The sequence below is a fragment of the Salvelinus fontinalis genome, chromosome 16, assembly GCF_029448725.1.
Source record: "Salvelinus fontinalis isolate EN_2023a chromosome 16, ASM2944872v1, whole genome shotgun sequence".
Lineage (NCBI taxonomy): Eukaryota > Metazoa > Chordata > Actinopteri > Salmoniformes > Salmonidae > Salvelinus > Salvelinus fontinalis.
In genome coordinates, this window is record NC_074680.1 from 45,119,646 (window position 1) to 45,135,582 (window position 15,937).

Consider the following 15,937-nt stretch of genomic DNA (forward strand, 5'->3'; position numbering starts at 1 on the left):
CTCTCAGGTCGTCACTATCTGGCCAAGTTACTCTCAGGTCGTCACTATCTGGCCAAGGTAGTACTCTCAGGTCGTCACTATCTGGCCAAGGTAGTACTCTCAGGTCGTCACTATCTGGCCAAGGTAGTACTCTCAGGTCGTCACTATCTGGCCAAGTTAGTACTCTCAGGTTGTCACTATCTGGCCAAATTATTCTCAGGTCGTCACTATCTTGCCAAGTTACTCTCAGGTCGTCACTATCTGGCCAAGTTACTCTCAGGTCGTCACTATCTGGCCAAGTCACTCTCAGGTCGTCCCCATCTGGACAAGTTACTCTCAGGTCGTCACTATCTGGCCAAGTTACTCTCAGGTCGTCACTATCTGGCCAAGTTACTCTCAGGTTGTCACTATCTGGCCAAGTTACTCTCAGGTTGTCACTATCTGGCCAAGTTACTCTCAGGTTGTCACTATCTGGCCAAGTTACTCTCAGGTCGTCACTATCTGGCCAAGTTACTCTCAGGTCGTCACTATCTGGCCAAGTTACTCTCAGGTCGTCACTATCTGGCCAAGTTACTCTCAGCTCGTCACTATCTGGCCAAGTTACTCTCAGGTCGTCACTATCTGGCCAAGTTACTCTCAGGTCGTCCCTATATTTCAGAACCCTGTCTAGTCAGAAACTCTGTGTAGTTCTACAATATGTTCTTAAAATGTGATTTTAACCTTACCCCTAACCACACTGCTAACCTTATGCCTAACCTTAAATCAAGAACATGTTTTATACATTTTATACGATACAGTCAAATTTAACCTTGGAGCTTGGCCATCTATGGGACTCATACTATCTGGTTGCAGAAATCCTCTTTCCTGCCACCTAGTGGTTGATTGAAGAATGACGGATTGTGTCAAACCAGGAAGTCCCCAATGAGGTCAAAACCCTCTTTTTCAAGAATGATCTAGCTAAACTGTTCTTTGTGAGAGAAAGAGACAGAGAGAGAGAGAACGAGAGAGAGAGAGAGAGAGAGAGAGAGAGAACGAGAGAGAGAGAGAGAAAACGAGAGAGAGAACGAGAGAGAGAACGAGAGAGAACGAGAGAGAACGAGAGAGAGAACGAGAGAGAGAACGAGAGAGAGAGAACGAGAGAGAGAGAACGAGAGAGAACGAGAGAGAGAACGAGAGAGAGATAGAGAGAAAGAGAGAGAACGAGAGAGAGAGAGCGAGAGAGAAAGAGAGAGAACGAGAGAGAGAGAGCGAGAGAGAGAGAGAAAACGAGAAAGAGAGAGAACGAGAAAGAGAGAGAGAGAACGAGAGAGAGAGAGAGAGAGAGAGAGAGAGAGAGAGAGAACGAGAGAGAGAGAGAACTTCCCTTGTCTATGGTGAAGGTTCTCTCTAACTTTCTGTGATGGCAGAGTGTATGGCTGAACGCAGGGTGCAGAGGAACCTCTCCTTGTCCTCCTCTCTCTCTATAGCACACACCCACACACGACTAGGACCCTCCAGGACAAACCCATGACACACATCTACAGTGAGAGAGGGGGGGGGGGGGGGGATAGAGATGGAGGGGGAGAGAGAGGGAGGGAGAGAGAGTGGGAGGGAGAGAGTGGGAGAGGGAGGGAGAGAGAGATTGAGATAGAGGGGGAGAGAGAGGGAGGGAGGGAGAGAGCGAGAGGGGGAGAGGGGAGAGAAGGAGGAAGTGAGAGAGAGGGGGAGAGGGGAGAAAGGGAGGGTGGAGAGGGAGGAGGGAAGAGAGAGATAGAGAGAGAGGGGAGAAATGGAGGGTGGAGCGAGGGTGGAGGGGAGAGAGACGAAGGGAGGAGAGAGAGAGGGAGGAAGGAGAGAGACGAAGGGAGGAGAGGGAGGAGGGAGCAGAGAGAGAGAGAGGGAGGAGGGAGCAGAGAGAGGTAGGAGAGAGGGAGAGGTAGGAGAGACGGAGAGGTAGGAGAGGGAGAGGTAGGAGAGGGAGAGGGAGCAGAGAGAGAGGTGGGAGAGAGGGAGAGGGAGCAGAGAGAGAGGTGGGAGAGAGAGAGGGGTAGGAGAGAGGGAGAGGGAGCAGAGAGAGAGAGGTAGGAGAGAGGGAGAGGGAGCAGAGAGAGAGAGGTAGGACAGAGGGAGAGGGAGCAGAGAGGGAGAGGGAGCAGAGAGGGAGAGGGAATGCGAAGAAAGGGAGGAATGAAGAGAAAGATAAATGAATCTAATGCATTCATTGTGAGCACGTCTGTATGTACAGTGGCAAGAAAAAGTATGTGAACCCTTTGGAATTACCTGCATTTCTGCATAAATTGGTCATACAATTTGATCTGATATTCATCTAAGTCACACAATAGACAAACGCAGTGTGCTTAAAACTAATGACACACAAATTATTGTATTTTTCTTGTCTATATTGAATACATAATTTAAACATTCACAGAGTAGGTTGGATACAGTATGTGAACCCCTAGGCTAATGACTTCTCCAAAAGCTAATTGGAGTCAGGGGTCAACTAACCTGGAGTCCAATCAATGAGACAAGATTGGAGATGTTGGTTAGAGCTGCCTTGCCCTATAAAAAACACTCACAAAATTTGAGTTTGCTATTCACAAGAAGCATTGCCTGATGTGAACCATGCCTCAAACAAAAGACATCTCAGAAGACCTACGATTAAGAATTGTTGACTTGCATAACGCTGGAAAGGGTTACAAAAGTATCTCATTAGCCTTGATGTTTGTCAGTCCTCGGTAAGACAAATTGTCTATAAATGGAGAAAGTTCAGCACTGTTGCTACTCACCCTAGGAGTGGCCGTCCTGCAAAGCTGACTGCAAGAGCATAGAGCATAATGCTCAATGAGGTTTAGAAGAATCCTACAGTGTCAGCTAAAGACTTACAGAAATCTCTGGAACATGTTAACATCTCTGTTGACGAGTCTACGATACGTAAAACACTAAACAAGAATGGTGTTCATGGGAGGACACCACGGAAGAAGCCACTGCTGTCCAAAAAAAACATTGCTGCACGTCTGAAGTTTGCAAAAGTGCACCTGGATGTTCCACAGCGCTACTGGCAACATATTCTGTGGACAGATGAAACTACAGTTGAGTTGTTTGGAAGGAACACACAACACTATGTGGAGAGAAAAGGCACAGCACACCAACATAGAAACCTCATCCCAACTGTAAAGTATGGTGGAGGGAGCATCATGGTTTGGGGCTGCTTTGCTGCCTCAGGACCTGGACAGCTCGCTATCAGACGGAAAAACGAATTCCCAAGTTTATCAAGACATTTTGCAGGAGAATGTAAGGCTATCTGTCTGCCAATTGAAGCTCTAAAGAAGTTGGGTGATGCAACAGGACAACTACCCAAAACACAGAAGTAAATCAACAACAGAATGGCTTCAACAGAAGAAAATACGCCTTCTAGCGTGGCCCAGTCAGAGTCCTGACCTCAACCAGATTTAAAATGCTGTGGCATGACCTTGAGAGCGGTTCACACCAGACATCCCAAGAATATTGCTGAACAGAAACAGTTTTGTAAAGAGGAATGGTCCAAAGTTCCTCCTGACCGTTGTGCAGGTCTGATCCACAACTACAGGAAATGTTTGGTTGAGGTTATTGCTGCCAAAGGAGGGTCAACCAGTTATTAAATCCAAGGGTTCACATACTTCTCCCACCCTGCACTGTGAATGTTTACACGTGTGTTCAATAAAGACATGAAAACGTATAATTGTGTGTGTGTTATTAGTTTAAGCAGACTGCGTTTGTCTATTGTTGTGACTTAGATGAAGATCAGATCAAATTTTATGACCAATTTATGCAGAAATCCAGCTATTTCGAAAGGGTTCACATACTTTTTCTTGCCACTGTATGTACAGTAACAGTCAAAAGTTTGGACACACCTATTCATTCAAGGGTTTTTCATTATTTTTACTATTTTCTACATTGTAAAATAGTAGTGAAGATATCAAAACTATGAAATAACACATATGGAATCATGTAGTAACCAAAAAAGTGTTAAACCAATCAAAATATATTTGATATTTTTGAGATTCTTTAAAGTAGCCACACAGCTTTGAACGGTCTTTGCATTCTCTCAACCAGCTTCATGAGGAAGACACCTGGAATACATTTCAATGAACAGTTGCCTTCTTAAAAGTTAATTTGTGGAATTTCTTTCTTTCTTAATGAGTTTGAGCCAATCAGTTGTGTTGTGACAAGGAAGGGGTGGTATACAGAAGATAGCCCTATTTGGTAAAATACCAAGTCCATATTATGGCAAGAACAAATAAGAAACGACAATCATTACTGTAAGACATGAAGGTCAGTTAATCGGGAAAACTTTGAAAGTTTCTTCCAGTGCAGTCATAAAAAACCATCAAGCGCTATGATGAAACTGTCTCTCATGAGGACCACCACAGGAAAGAAAGACCCAGAGTTCCCTCTGCTGCAGAGGATAAGTTCATTAGAGTTACCAGCCTCAGAAATTGCAGCCCAAAGAAATGCTTCACAGAGTTCAAGTAACAGACACATCTCAACATCAAATGTTCAGAGGAGACTGCGTGAATCATGCCTTTATGGTCAACTTTCTGCAAAGAAACCACTACTAAAGGACACCAATAATAAGAAGAGACTTGCTTGGGCCAAGAAACATGAACAATGGACATTAGACCGGGGGAGATCTGTCCTTTGAGTCCAAATTTGAGATCTTTGGTTCCAACCGTTGTGTCTTTTGTGAGACGCAGAGTAGGTGAATGGATGATCTCCCTATGTGTGGTTCCCACCGTGAAGCATGGAGGAGGAGGTGTGATGGTGCTTTGCTGGTGATACTGTCAGTGATTTATTTAGAATTCAAGGCACACTTAACCAGCATTGCTACCACAGCATTCTGCAGCGATACGCCATCTCATCTGGTTTGCACTTAGTGGGACTACCATTTGTTTTTCAACAGGTCAATGAGCCTACAAATCTCCAGGCTGTGTAAAGGCTGTTTGACCAAGAAGGAGAGTGATGGAGTGCTGCATCAGATGATCTGGCCTCCAAAATCACCCGACCTCAAGCCAATGGAGATGGTTTGGGATGAGTTGGACCGCAGAGTGAAGGAAAAGCAGCCAACAAGTGCTCAGCATATGTGGGAACTCCTTCAAGACTGTTGGAAAAGCATTCCAGGTGAACCTGGTTGAGAGAATGCCAAGAGTGTGCAAAGCTGTTATCAAGGCAAAGGGTGGCTAATTGAAGAATCTCAAATATAAAATATATTTTGATTTGTTTAACAATTTTTTTGGTTACTACTTGATTCCATATGTGTTATTTCATAGTTTTGATGTCTTCACTATTATTCTACAATAATACTTTGACTGGTACTGTATTTGTGTGGATGAGTGTGTGTGTGTGTGTGTGTGTGTGTGTGTGTGTGTGTGTGTGTGTGTGTGTGTGTGTGTGTGTGTGTGTGTGTGTGTGTGTGTGTGTGTGTGTGTGTACTCACAGCGCGTGTCTGTGATCTCTCTGAGGGTGAGGCTGTGCAAGGCGACAGAGGCCAGGAAGGTGTGTGTGTCGCAGTGTGTGTGTGTGAAGGGTCGGTGACACACACTCCTCTCGGTCAGAACCATTGCGTCGTTGAACAAGAACAGTCCCACGTCAGAAACGTGTTCATACATCCTGTCACACACACACACACACACACACACACACACACACACTGTTAGTATCACACACAGATGAGAATATTCACATCAAAGGCTATCGAGTGGTCTTACCTGAGTGAGGCTGTGATGTCATCACTGGGGCATTTAAGCAGCGCCGCATCCTGAGTGGTGATTAGCTGTCTGCCCCCCTCACACAAGTTCTACACACACACACACACACACACACGCACACACACACACACACACACACACACACACACACACACACATGAATATCTAGACAAAACATGATCAAATCACAACTGTTTGGTTTACTGAGACAGTGGAGCATGGTTTCCCAAAATGCAGCCCCTCGGGACCCCCCTATATGTGATTAAAGTGAAAATCTGACCCACTAATATAGAAACTGTTCTGTGCAGCCAGACGTGGTGGAGGGATTTTTGGACTTCTGAGATCGTGTTTCTGATTAGAATATCCAACATTTTGGGAGGCTATTTGTTAGTCAACTTGTCTATAACTAGATACATGCAGATTCTCTTCTATCATAGGCTGTGAGTTTCACATTTGGGGAAAGCTAATTGTTCACCATAAAAACGCACCATCATCGCATTTGCAGACTTAATGTGATGAGTAGATTGGATAGTCATTATTTAGGCTAAAATTATAAACTGGGTGGTTCGTTACCCTGAATGCTGATTGGCTGACAGCCGTGGTATATCAGACCGTATACCACCGGTATGACAAAACATGTATTTGTCCTGCTCTAATTACGTTGGTAACCAGTTTATAATAGCAAGAAGGCACCTCTGGGGGTTTGTGGTATATGGCCAATATACCACGGCTAAGGGCTGTGTCCTGGCACTCCGTGTTGCGTCATGCTTAAAAACAGCCGTTAGCCGTGGTATATTGGCCATATACCACACCCCCTCGTGCGTTATTGCTTAAATATAACTCAATCACTGTTCGCAAAAAAGACCTGAGCACTATGCGTTAGAGTAAGTAGCCTTAGGCTATAGGTCTGTGTATAGCCATGTTAGTTTTTTACTCGTTATTGTCGTTCATTGTGTATTTATTCCTCGTGTCACTATTTCAATTTTTATTTGATAATAATTTGTATTTTTAACTCGACATTGTTGGAAAAGGACCCGTAAGCACTTCACCGTCAGTCTTCACCTGTTGTTTACAAAGCATGTAACAAAATAACATTTACATAGATTTATTATTTTATATCCGATACGTTTCTTCTCCTTTTCTTTGCAAGGGAAAATGTTGGTCTTTTAGCAACATATTTCTTTGTAATTCTACTGCACTTTATATGCGGAGACATTAGCAGAATATTTTTTTAATACGATCAAAATGTCAGGGTAAAATATGTGTCAGGGTAAAATATGTGTCAGGGTAAAATATATGTCAGGGTAAAATATATGTCAGGGTAAAATATATGTCAGGGTAAAATATATGTCAGGGTAAAATATGTGTCAGGGTAAAATATGTGTCAGGGTAAAATATGTGTCAGGGTAAAATATATGTCAGGGTAAAATATGTCAGGGTAAAATATGTGTCAGGGTAAAATATGTGTCAGGGTAAAATATGTGTCAGGGTAAAATATGTGTCAGGGTAAAATATGTGTCAGGGTAAAATATGTCAGGGTAAAATATGTCAGGGTAAAATATGTCAGGGTAAAATATGTCAGGGTAAAATATGTGTCAGGGTAAAATATGTCAGGGTAAAATATGTCAGGGTAAAATATGTCAGGGTAAAATATGTCAGGGTAAAATATGTCAGGGTAAAATATGTCAGGGTAAAATATGTCAGGGTAAAATATGTCAGGGTAAAATATGTCAGGGTAAAATATGTCAGGGTAAAATATGTCAGGGTAATATATGTCAGGGTAATATATGTCAGGGTAAAATATGTCAGGGTAAAATATGTCAGGGTAATATATGTCAGGGTAAAATATGTCAGGGTAAAATATGTGTCAGGGTAAAATATGTGTCAGGGTAAAATATGTGTCAGGGTAAAATATGTGTCAGGGTAAAATATGTGTCAGGGTAAAATATGTGTCAGGGTAATATATGTCAGGGTAAAATATGTCAGGGTAAAATATGTCAGGGTAAAATATGTCAGGGTAAAATATGTGTCAGGGTAAAATATGTGTCAGGGTAAAATATGTGTCAGGGTAAAATATGTGTCAGGGTAAAATATGTGTCAGGGTAAAATATGTGTCAGGGTAAAATATGTGTCAGGGTAAAATATGTGTCAGGGTAAAATATGTCAGGGTAAAATATGTGTCAGGGTAAAATATGTGTCAGGGTAAAATATATGTCAGGGTAAAATATGTCAGGGTAAAATATGTGTCAGGGTAAAATATATGTCAGGGTAAAATATGTGTCAGGGTAAAATATGTCAGGGTAAAATATGTCAGGGTAAAATATGTGTCAGGGTAAAATATGTGTCAGGGTAAAATATATGTCAGGGTAAAATATATGTCAGGGTAAAATATGTCAGGGTAAAATATGTCAGGGTAAAATATGTCAGGGTAAAATATGTCAGGGTAAAATATGTGTCAGGGTAAAATATATGTCAGGGTAAAATATGTGTCAGGGTAAAATATGTCAGGGTAAAATATGTCAGGGTAAAATATGTGTCAGGGTAAAATATATGTCAGGGTAAAATATGTCAGGGTAAAATATGTGTCAGGGTAAAATATGTGTCAGGGTAAAATATATGTCAGGGTAAAATATGTCAGGGTAAAATATGTGTCAGAGTAAAATATGTGTCAGGGTAAAATATATGTCAGGGTAAAATATGTCAGGGTAAAATATGTGTCAGGGTAAAATATGTCAGGGTAAAATATATGTCAGGGTAAAATATGTCAGGGTAAAATATGTCAGGGTAAAATATGTCAGGGTAAAATATGTCAGGGTAAAATATGTCAGGGTAAAATATGTCAGGGTAAAATATGTCAGGGTAAAATATGTCAGGGTAAAATATGTCAGGGTAATATATGTCAGGGTAAAATATATGTCAGGGTAAAATATGTCAGGGTAAAATATGTCAGGGTAAAATATGTCAGGGTAAAATATGTCAGGGTAAAATATGTGTCAGGGTAAAATATGTGTCAGGGTAAAATATGTCAGGGTAAAATATGTCAGGGTAACTCTGCTGGCACAGACAATGAAAACGCCGTTGTCTGATCCATATAAAACCAGATGGAGAGACACAAATACAACAGGAAGTCCATCTAACCGGAGGGAGGCAATTATGGTTCAAAAACAAACTTTCAACAATGACAACGATAATAGACCGGAGACTGTTAGTCTTCATCTGTTGTTTACGAAGTGACAAATACAATTTTTTTTTTTAAATCGATGTAAATGTTATATTAGATACGATTCTTCTCCTTTCTTTGCAAGGGAAAATTGGCCAATGCTTTGCGCTGGTGCCAATAAGATAAACTTTAATAAATAAAATAATAATAATAATAAACTCTCAATTAAGATGAGAATTTTGGAAAACTAAAAGACCGCTTTGAGTATTTTGTCTTCTCTTTACAGCAAGAGGCATTTTGATTTCCAAACAATGTTTTTCCGCGATTGTATTTTGAAATATCATGATAAAGCCTGGCTGGAAGTCTCTACTTTTCACTGACATTCAACAGTCACTACTTACCAATCATCTATTTGGTATTTTCCCCTTCAGGCTGCCCAAATTTCAAACAATTCACAGCTTATTTTTTTCAAAGAAGCTAATGATCCACATCTCCTTCACATAGAGTTGATCAGGCTGTTGATTGTGGCCTGTGGAATGTTGTCCCACTCCTCTTCAACGGCTGTGCGAAGATGCTGGATGTTGGCGGGAACTGGACCACGCTATTGTACAAGTTGTTCCAGAGCATCCCAAACATGCTCATTAGGTGACATGTCTGGTGAATATGCAGGCCATGGAAGAACTGGGACATTTTCAGCTTCCAGGAATTGTGTACAGATTCTTGTGACATTCGGGCTGTGCATTATCATGCTGAAACATGAGGTGATGGTGGCGGATGAATGACACGACACTGGACCTCAGGATCTCGTCACGGTATCTCTATGCATTCAAATTGCCATCGATAAAATGCAATTGTATTTGTTGTCTATAGCTTATGCCTGCCCATACCATAACCCCACCACCACCATGGGGCACTCTGTTCACAACGTTGACATCAGCAAACCACTCACCCACACGACACCATGCCATCTGCCCGGTGCACTTGAAACCGTGATTCATCTGTAAAGAGCACACCTCCAGAGTGCCAGTGGCCATCAAAGGTGAGCATTTGCCCACTGAAGTCGGTTACGACACCGAACTACAGTCAGGTCAAGAACCTGGTGAGGACGATGAGCACGCAGATGAGCTTCCCTGAGATGATTTCTGGACAGCTTGTGCAGAAATTCTTCGGTTGTGCAAACCCACAGTTTCATCAGATGATCCCGCAGGTGAAGAAGCCGGATGTGGAGGTCCTGGGCTGTCGTGGTTACACCTGGTCTGAGGTTGTGAGGCCGGTTGGAAGTACTGCCAAATTCACTAAAATCAACGTTGGTTTATGGTAGAGAAATGAACATTAAATTCTCTGGCAACAGCTCTGGTGGACATTCCCGCAGTCAGCATGCCAACTGCACGCTCCCTCAAAACTTGAGACATCTGTGGTATTGTGTTGTGTGACAAAACTGCACATTTTAGAGCGGCCTTTTATCGTCCCCAGCACAAGGTGCACCTGTGTAATGATCATGCTGTTTTATCAGCTTCTTGATATAACACACCTGTCAGGTGGATGTATTATCTTGGAAAATGAGAAATGCTCACTAACAGTGATGTAAACAAATTTGTGCAGAACATTTGAGAGAAATAAAGTTTTTGTACATATGGAAAATTTCTGGGATCTTTTATTTCAGCTCATGAAACATGGGACCAACACTTTATATGTTGCGTTTATATTTTTCTTCAGTTTAGTTTATTAGGACAATTATGGTTGTAAGAGGGACGAGTGTTGGAGTCTTACCAAAGATTTTTATAACTAAACCAAGATAGATCACAACTTGTTGTTTACAATGGGAACAAATGAGTCATAGTGGGTAAAACAAGCAAGCAGGTGGGCAGAGACAAGCTACCGATATCCTATTGGTGCGTACTAGTATACATCTGCATATTTCCGTTAGGGAAACCTACTCTGGGAAGTGCATATGTGGAATAACTCAATTTGCCTTTCCACTCCTTCTAAATGTAACGGATGTGAAATGGCTAGCTAGTTAGCGGGTACGCGCTACTAGCGTTTCAATCAGTTACGTCACTTGCTCTGAAACCTAGAAGTAGTGTTGCACCTTGCTTAGCAAGGGCCGCGGCTTTTGTGGAGTGATGGGTAACGACGCTTCGTGGGTGACTGTTGTTGATGTGTGCAGAGGGTCCCTGGTTCGCGCCCGTATCGGGCGAGGGGACGGTTTAAAGTTATACTGTTACATAAACAACACGATTTTTAAAAACTTTTGCAAAGGGTAAATTCTAAAAACTTAGTCCACTTAATCCACTATTCGTAACATATTCTAGTTTTGGCAACAGAAAACTGTACTGAGATAAAATGTTAAATTGATGAGAAAATTTGCAGAATGTCGGTCCAAAATCCATCTCGTTACATCTTCTCCCACCATATTTGGTAGTGAGTGGAAACGCCAACCGGTATGTCTCACATTTATACATCCAGTGAAATATCTGCCTCATTGTGCTATCTTTGGTCTTACTGGACAGCCCCGGATCTTTTGCTGGGTCTCCTGCATCCTCGTAGCTTTCTCTGAGTTCCTCTTCAGCTGAGAAAAGAGACAGACAGAGACAGAGAGAGAGAGAGAGAGAGAGAGAGAGAGACAGAGAGAGACAGAGAGAGACACAGAGAGAGACACAGAGAGAGACACAGAGACAGAGAGAGAGAGAGAGAGAGAGACAGAGACAGAGACAGAGAGAGAGAGAGAGAGAGAGACAGAGAGAGACACAGAGACAGAGAGAGACACAGAGACAGAGAGAGAGACAGAGAGAGAGAGACAGATAGAGACACAGAGACAGAGAGAGAGACAGAGAGAGAGAGACAGAGAGAGAGAGACAGAGAGAGAGACAGAGAGAGAGAGACAGAGAGAGAGAGACAGAGAGAGAGAGACAGAGAGAGAGAGACAGAGAGAGAGAGACAGAGAGAGAGAGACAGAGAGAGAGACAGAGAGAGAGACAGAGAGAGAGACAGAGAGAGAGACAGAGAGAGAAACAGAGAGAGAGACAGACAGAGAGAGAGACAGATAGAGAGACAGAGAGAGACACAGAGACACAGAGAGAGACACAGAGAGAGACACAGAGAGAGACACAGAGAGAGACACAGAGAGACAGAGAGAGGTTAATACAATAATTCAGACTGGAGCTGGGGTCTGGTCAGGAGTGTTGTGTCTGTGTCAGTGGTTCCTCCTTTTAAAGTTGCGTTGTACTGCGGCACACCCTGCGTGATGTGGCACGTCATTTAATTCTCAGCCATTTTGTCCTGTTACTGCAAGTGATTGCTAGTTTGACCACCAGAGGGCATCTATGAGAAGCATTTTGATAGTATTCCGTATTGGCATTACCAGAGAATTTAAAACCTTTAGTGAAATAACACAGTATACGGGATTGATTTTAAGAAATTTGGCTTCATTCATATGATTAATATTATGGTGTTTCTATTCAGAGAAAAACTAAACCCTCAGGGTTTGTTACTCTGTACAACGTCACGGTCGGGATTGGAGGATTCTAAATAGTTTGCCTTCATTAGACAACTTTGTTCCAATATCTCTGTAAATCAGTGATATTTATTCCCATAGTATTTCTTTATGGATCCATAACTAAATCAACATCTGCATTTTGAAAGACTATTTTTTATCATTATTTTATTAACGAAATGTGTTTATTTGGCTACTGTGCAGTCTACAATACATACTGTAGTAAACATGGGAAAGTGCATGGGAAACATGGGAAAGTGCCTAATTCCTTCCATAAGTGAGAGCAGACTATGTCTGTACTACAGAATGCGGGGCACGCGGGAGACCGGGGTTCAAATCCCGTTGGGGAGGAAGGAGTAGGCTGTCCTTGTAAATAGGAATTTGTTCTTAAGTGATTTCATAGTTGTGATGTCTTCATTATTATTCTACAATTGTAGAAAATAGTAAAATATAGAAAAATCCTGGAATGAGTATGTGTGTCCAAACTTTTGACTGGTAATTGCTGGAACGGAAAATTATGGTCGGCAGTACAGTACTGGGCTATTTACGAGGAGTAGACTGTCATTGTAAATAATAATTTGTTCTTAACTGACTTGCCTATTTAAATAAAGGTTACACTAAGAGCATAACATTTCTGCACCCTAATTTTCTAATTCTAGTCTAACCAATACCCAAACGGAGATTAAGTGAAAATAAAAATTTCATTGATTAATCAAGACCAGTCCCCGTGCTCGTCTCAGTGCAGCGTGAAACGGTGCTGAAATAGTTGTAGGCGATTGCTTCAAATCCTATTGCTTCTATCTTCAATATGCTCTTTAAATAAATAAGACCTTCACCATTTTTAACAGCACATTACTCAACACCAGTGAGACTCATGTCTCCTCATGTCGGCTACAGTATATCGTTTTTTTTTTTTTTTCAATGACGTGACTCTCTGCCAATAATTACATTTAGAGGATTGGAGGATTCTAATATTAATATCTAAGGGGCATTTTCATTAGGATCTGAGAGCATATCTGAGAATATCTAAGGGGCTTTTATATAATAATAATAATAATAATCGCTTTGTTTAAAAAAAATACGATATTTTGGAGATTTCGTTTTCATTTAACCTAGAGTGGGTGAGAAAAAGGCAATTCTTGGACATGGGGTGAGACATTCTCACTAATTTGTAAATAAAGCCAGTTATTTAGAATTATTTATTTCTGGAGAAACCTAACTTGATTATTTAGCAGACATCATTTGCTTATATTCAGTCAACACATATCTTAAGAATATCATGGAATATTTAAACATTTTAGTTTCTCCATGCTTGTCTCAGAGCAGCGAGAAACGGTGCTGAAATAGACTGCCACAGCGGGAAGGCTATGTATTCTGTGTCCACTCGTGGTATCTCTCTTCGGTTACACATCCTTGGAAGAGCAGAACAGCATAATGGTCCGGGCAGCCCTTGCTGTGCCTGGTGAGCAGTTGGTCAAGTTCTGTTGTCAGAAGAGGGATGGAAATACCAGGGATGGAAATGCCCTGACGAACCTGCCACGTATGTTGACTCTGCCTGTCGGAGGTGGAGTTCCAGAGCTCACAGGTGTGTTGACTCTGCCTGTCGGAGGTGGAGTTCCAGAGCTCACAGGTGTGTTGACTCTGCCTGTCGGAGGTGGAGTTCCAGAACCCACCAGGTGTGTTGACTCTGCCTGTCGGAGGTGGAGTTCCAGAGCTCACAGGTGTGTTGACTCTGCCTGTCGGAGGTGGAGTTCCAGAGCTCACAGGTGTGTTGACTCTGCCTGTCGGAGGTGGAGTTCCAGAACCCACCAGGTGTGTTGACTCTGCCTGTCGGAGGTGGAGTTCCAGAGCTCACAGGTGTGTTGACTCTGCCTGTCGGAGGTGAAGTTCCAGAGCTCACAGGTGTGTTGACTCTGCCTGTCGGAGGTGGAGTTCCAGAGCTCACAGGTGTGTTGACTCTGCCTGTCGGAGGTGGAGTTCCAGAGCTCACAGGTGTGCCTGGCATGGATTGTGACTCCATCTTGTTCCTCGCCCTTTTCAATGCGCGAGTGAGTCAATGATGACTATTCAAGCCATTGACTCGCTGATGAATGAAGATGATCGGCAAAGGCAAACTGTAATCTGCGGACATCAAGGCTCGGTAAGAAATGTTTTAGATATATATATATATATATATTTTAATTCTCAGAACATTAACCATGTGGGTTGTTTTGTACTGTTCTGTAGTTTCAACCCAATGATTCGTCTGACAAACAAATAACGTTTCGTCCTGCAGGCCCAGGCATGGATCAAAGCTGGCGAGACATTCAATAACGTCATCTTCACAGATGAATCAACCGTGACCCTTGAGCAAAGTTTCTCAAAATCGCTACAGAAAAAAAGGAAGAAGATCAAGAAGATTAACGGAAGCATAAAGATGTTGACGAAGAAATGCCGTTTTGAGTTAGAAATGAAACACTTTAGAGTACTTTAGAGTACTTTAGAGTACTAAGCATCGAATACAGTGACTAAAATGTAGTTTATATTAACATCCGCATTTGCATGTCTTTTTTCTTGTTATTTTATTAACAAAGCATAAAGATGTTGATGAAGAAATGCTGGACTGCTGTTTTGAGTTAGAAATGTAACACTTTAGAGTACTTTAAGTATCGAATACATTGCAAGTTGAGGGATTTTCACAACAGTAGTCGGGCTATAAAAAGTATATTGTCCTGCTGATAGGAACCATTTGCATGATGGGCTACACCTGCTACCGTTGTGAAAAACAAGTGTTTGAAAAGCTGTTTTCCAAAATGCCAAAATCAATACCCGTAAATAAAAACACAGCGTCTAGTTTACATCTTGTTTACATTCTTACATTTACATTTAAGTCATTTAGCAGACGCTCTTATCCAGAGCGACTTACAAATTGGTGCATTCACCTTATGACATCCAGTGGAACAGCCACTTTACAATAGTGCATCTAAATCTTTTAAGGGGGGGGGGGGGGGGGGGGGGCAGAAGGATTGCTTTATCCTAGGTATTCCTTGAAGAGGTGGGGTTTCAGGTGTCTCCGGAAGGTGGTGATTGACTCCGCTGTCCTGGCGTCGTGAGGGAGTTTGTTCCACCATTGGGGTGCCAGAGCAGCGAACAGTTTTGACTGGGCTGAGCGGGAACTGTACTTCCTCAGTGGTAGGGAGGCGAGCAGGCCAGAGGTGGATGAACGCAGTGCCCTTGTTTGGGTGTAGGGCCTGATCAGAGCCTGAAGGTACTGAGGTACATTCTTTATTGTAAACACAATGTCACACATCATTTGTATCTACCTTTCCAATTACTTTTAGAGTTTGGGATTTACAAATGTACGCTTTCTTTTTAGTTACATTGTTTTCGTTTGAACGTGGAGACTTTTTCTCTTTAAATGATCGTTTTATGTAGGATGCTACATTTTTGACCAGTTGCAATTGTAAGTAGGCCTAATAAAAAAGAAATCTACTTCTATTAGGCTGTCGAGCATCATAGCCTACCTCAGCCAGTTAAGTTATTTTATAGAAGTCTAGGCTCCGAAGAAATAGACTCCGATTTAGCCCTCTTGTTGTTTGTAAA

General features: G+C 42.1%; 1 protein-coding gene across 1 annotated transcript in view; it reads right to left on the reverse strand.

Moving 5' to 3' along the window:
• Window positions 1–611: 611 nt before the first annotated feature.
• The window catches only part of LOC129813240 (epithelial cell-transforming sequence 2 oncogene-like), a 47,339-nt gene continuing 32,013 nt past the window's right edge, over window positions 612–15,937 (reverse strand). The window contains exons 17-20 of the mRNA XM_055865532.1: window positions 11,366–11,431; window positions 5,703–5,791; window positions 5,432–5,604; window positions 612–1,496 (exon numbers count right to left, since the gene is read on the reverse strand). Of these exons, the coding sequence (XP_055721507.1) occupies window positions 1,366–1,496; window positions 5,432–5,604; window positions 5,703–5,791; window positions 11,366–11,431 (459 nt within the window). The 3' untranslated portion in view covers window positions 612–1,365. The remainder of the gene's footprint in view (window positions 1,497–5,431; window positions 5,605–5,702; window positions 5,792–11,365; window positions 11,432–15,937) is intronic.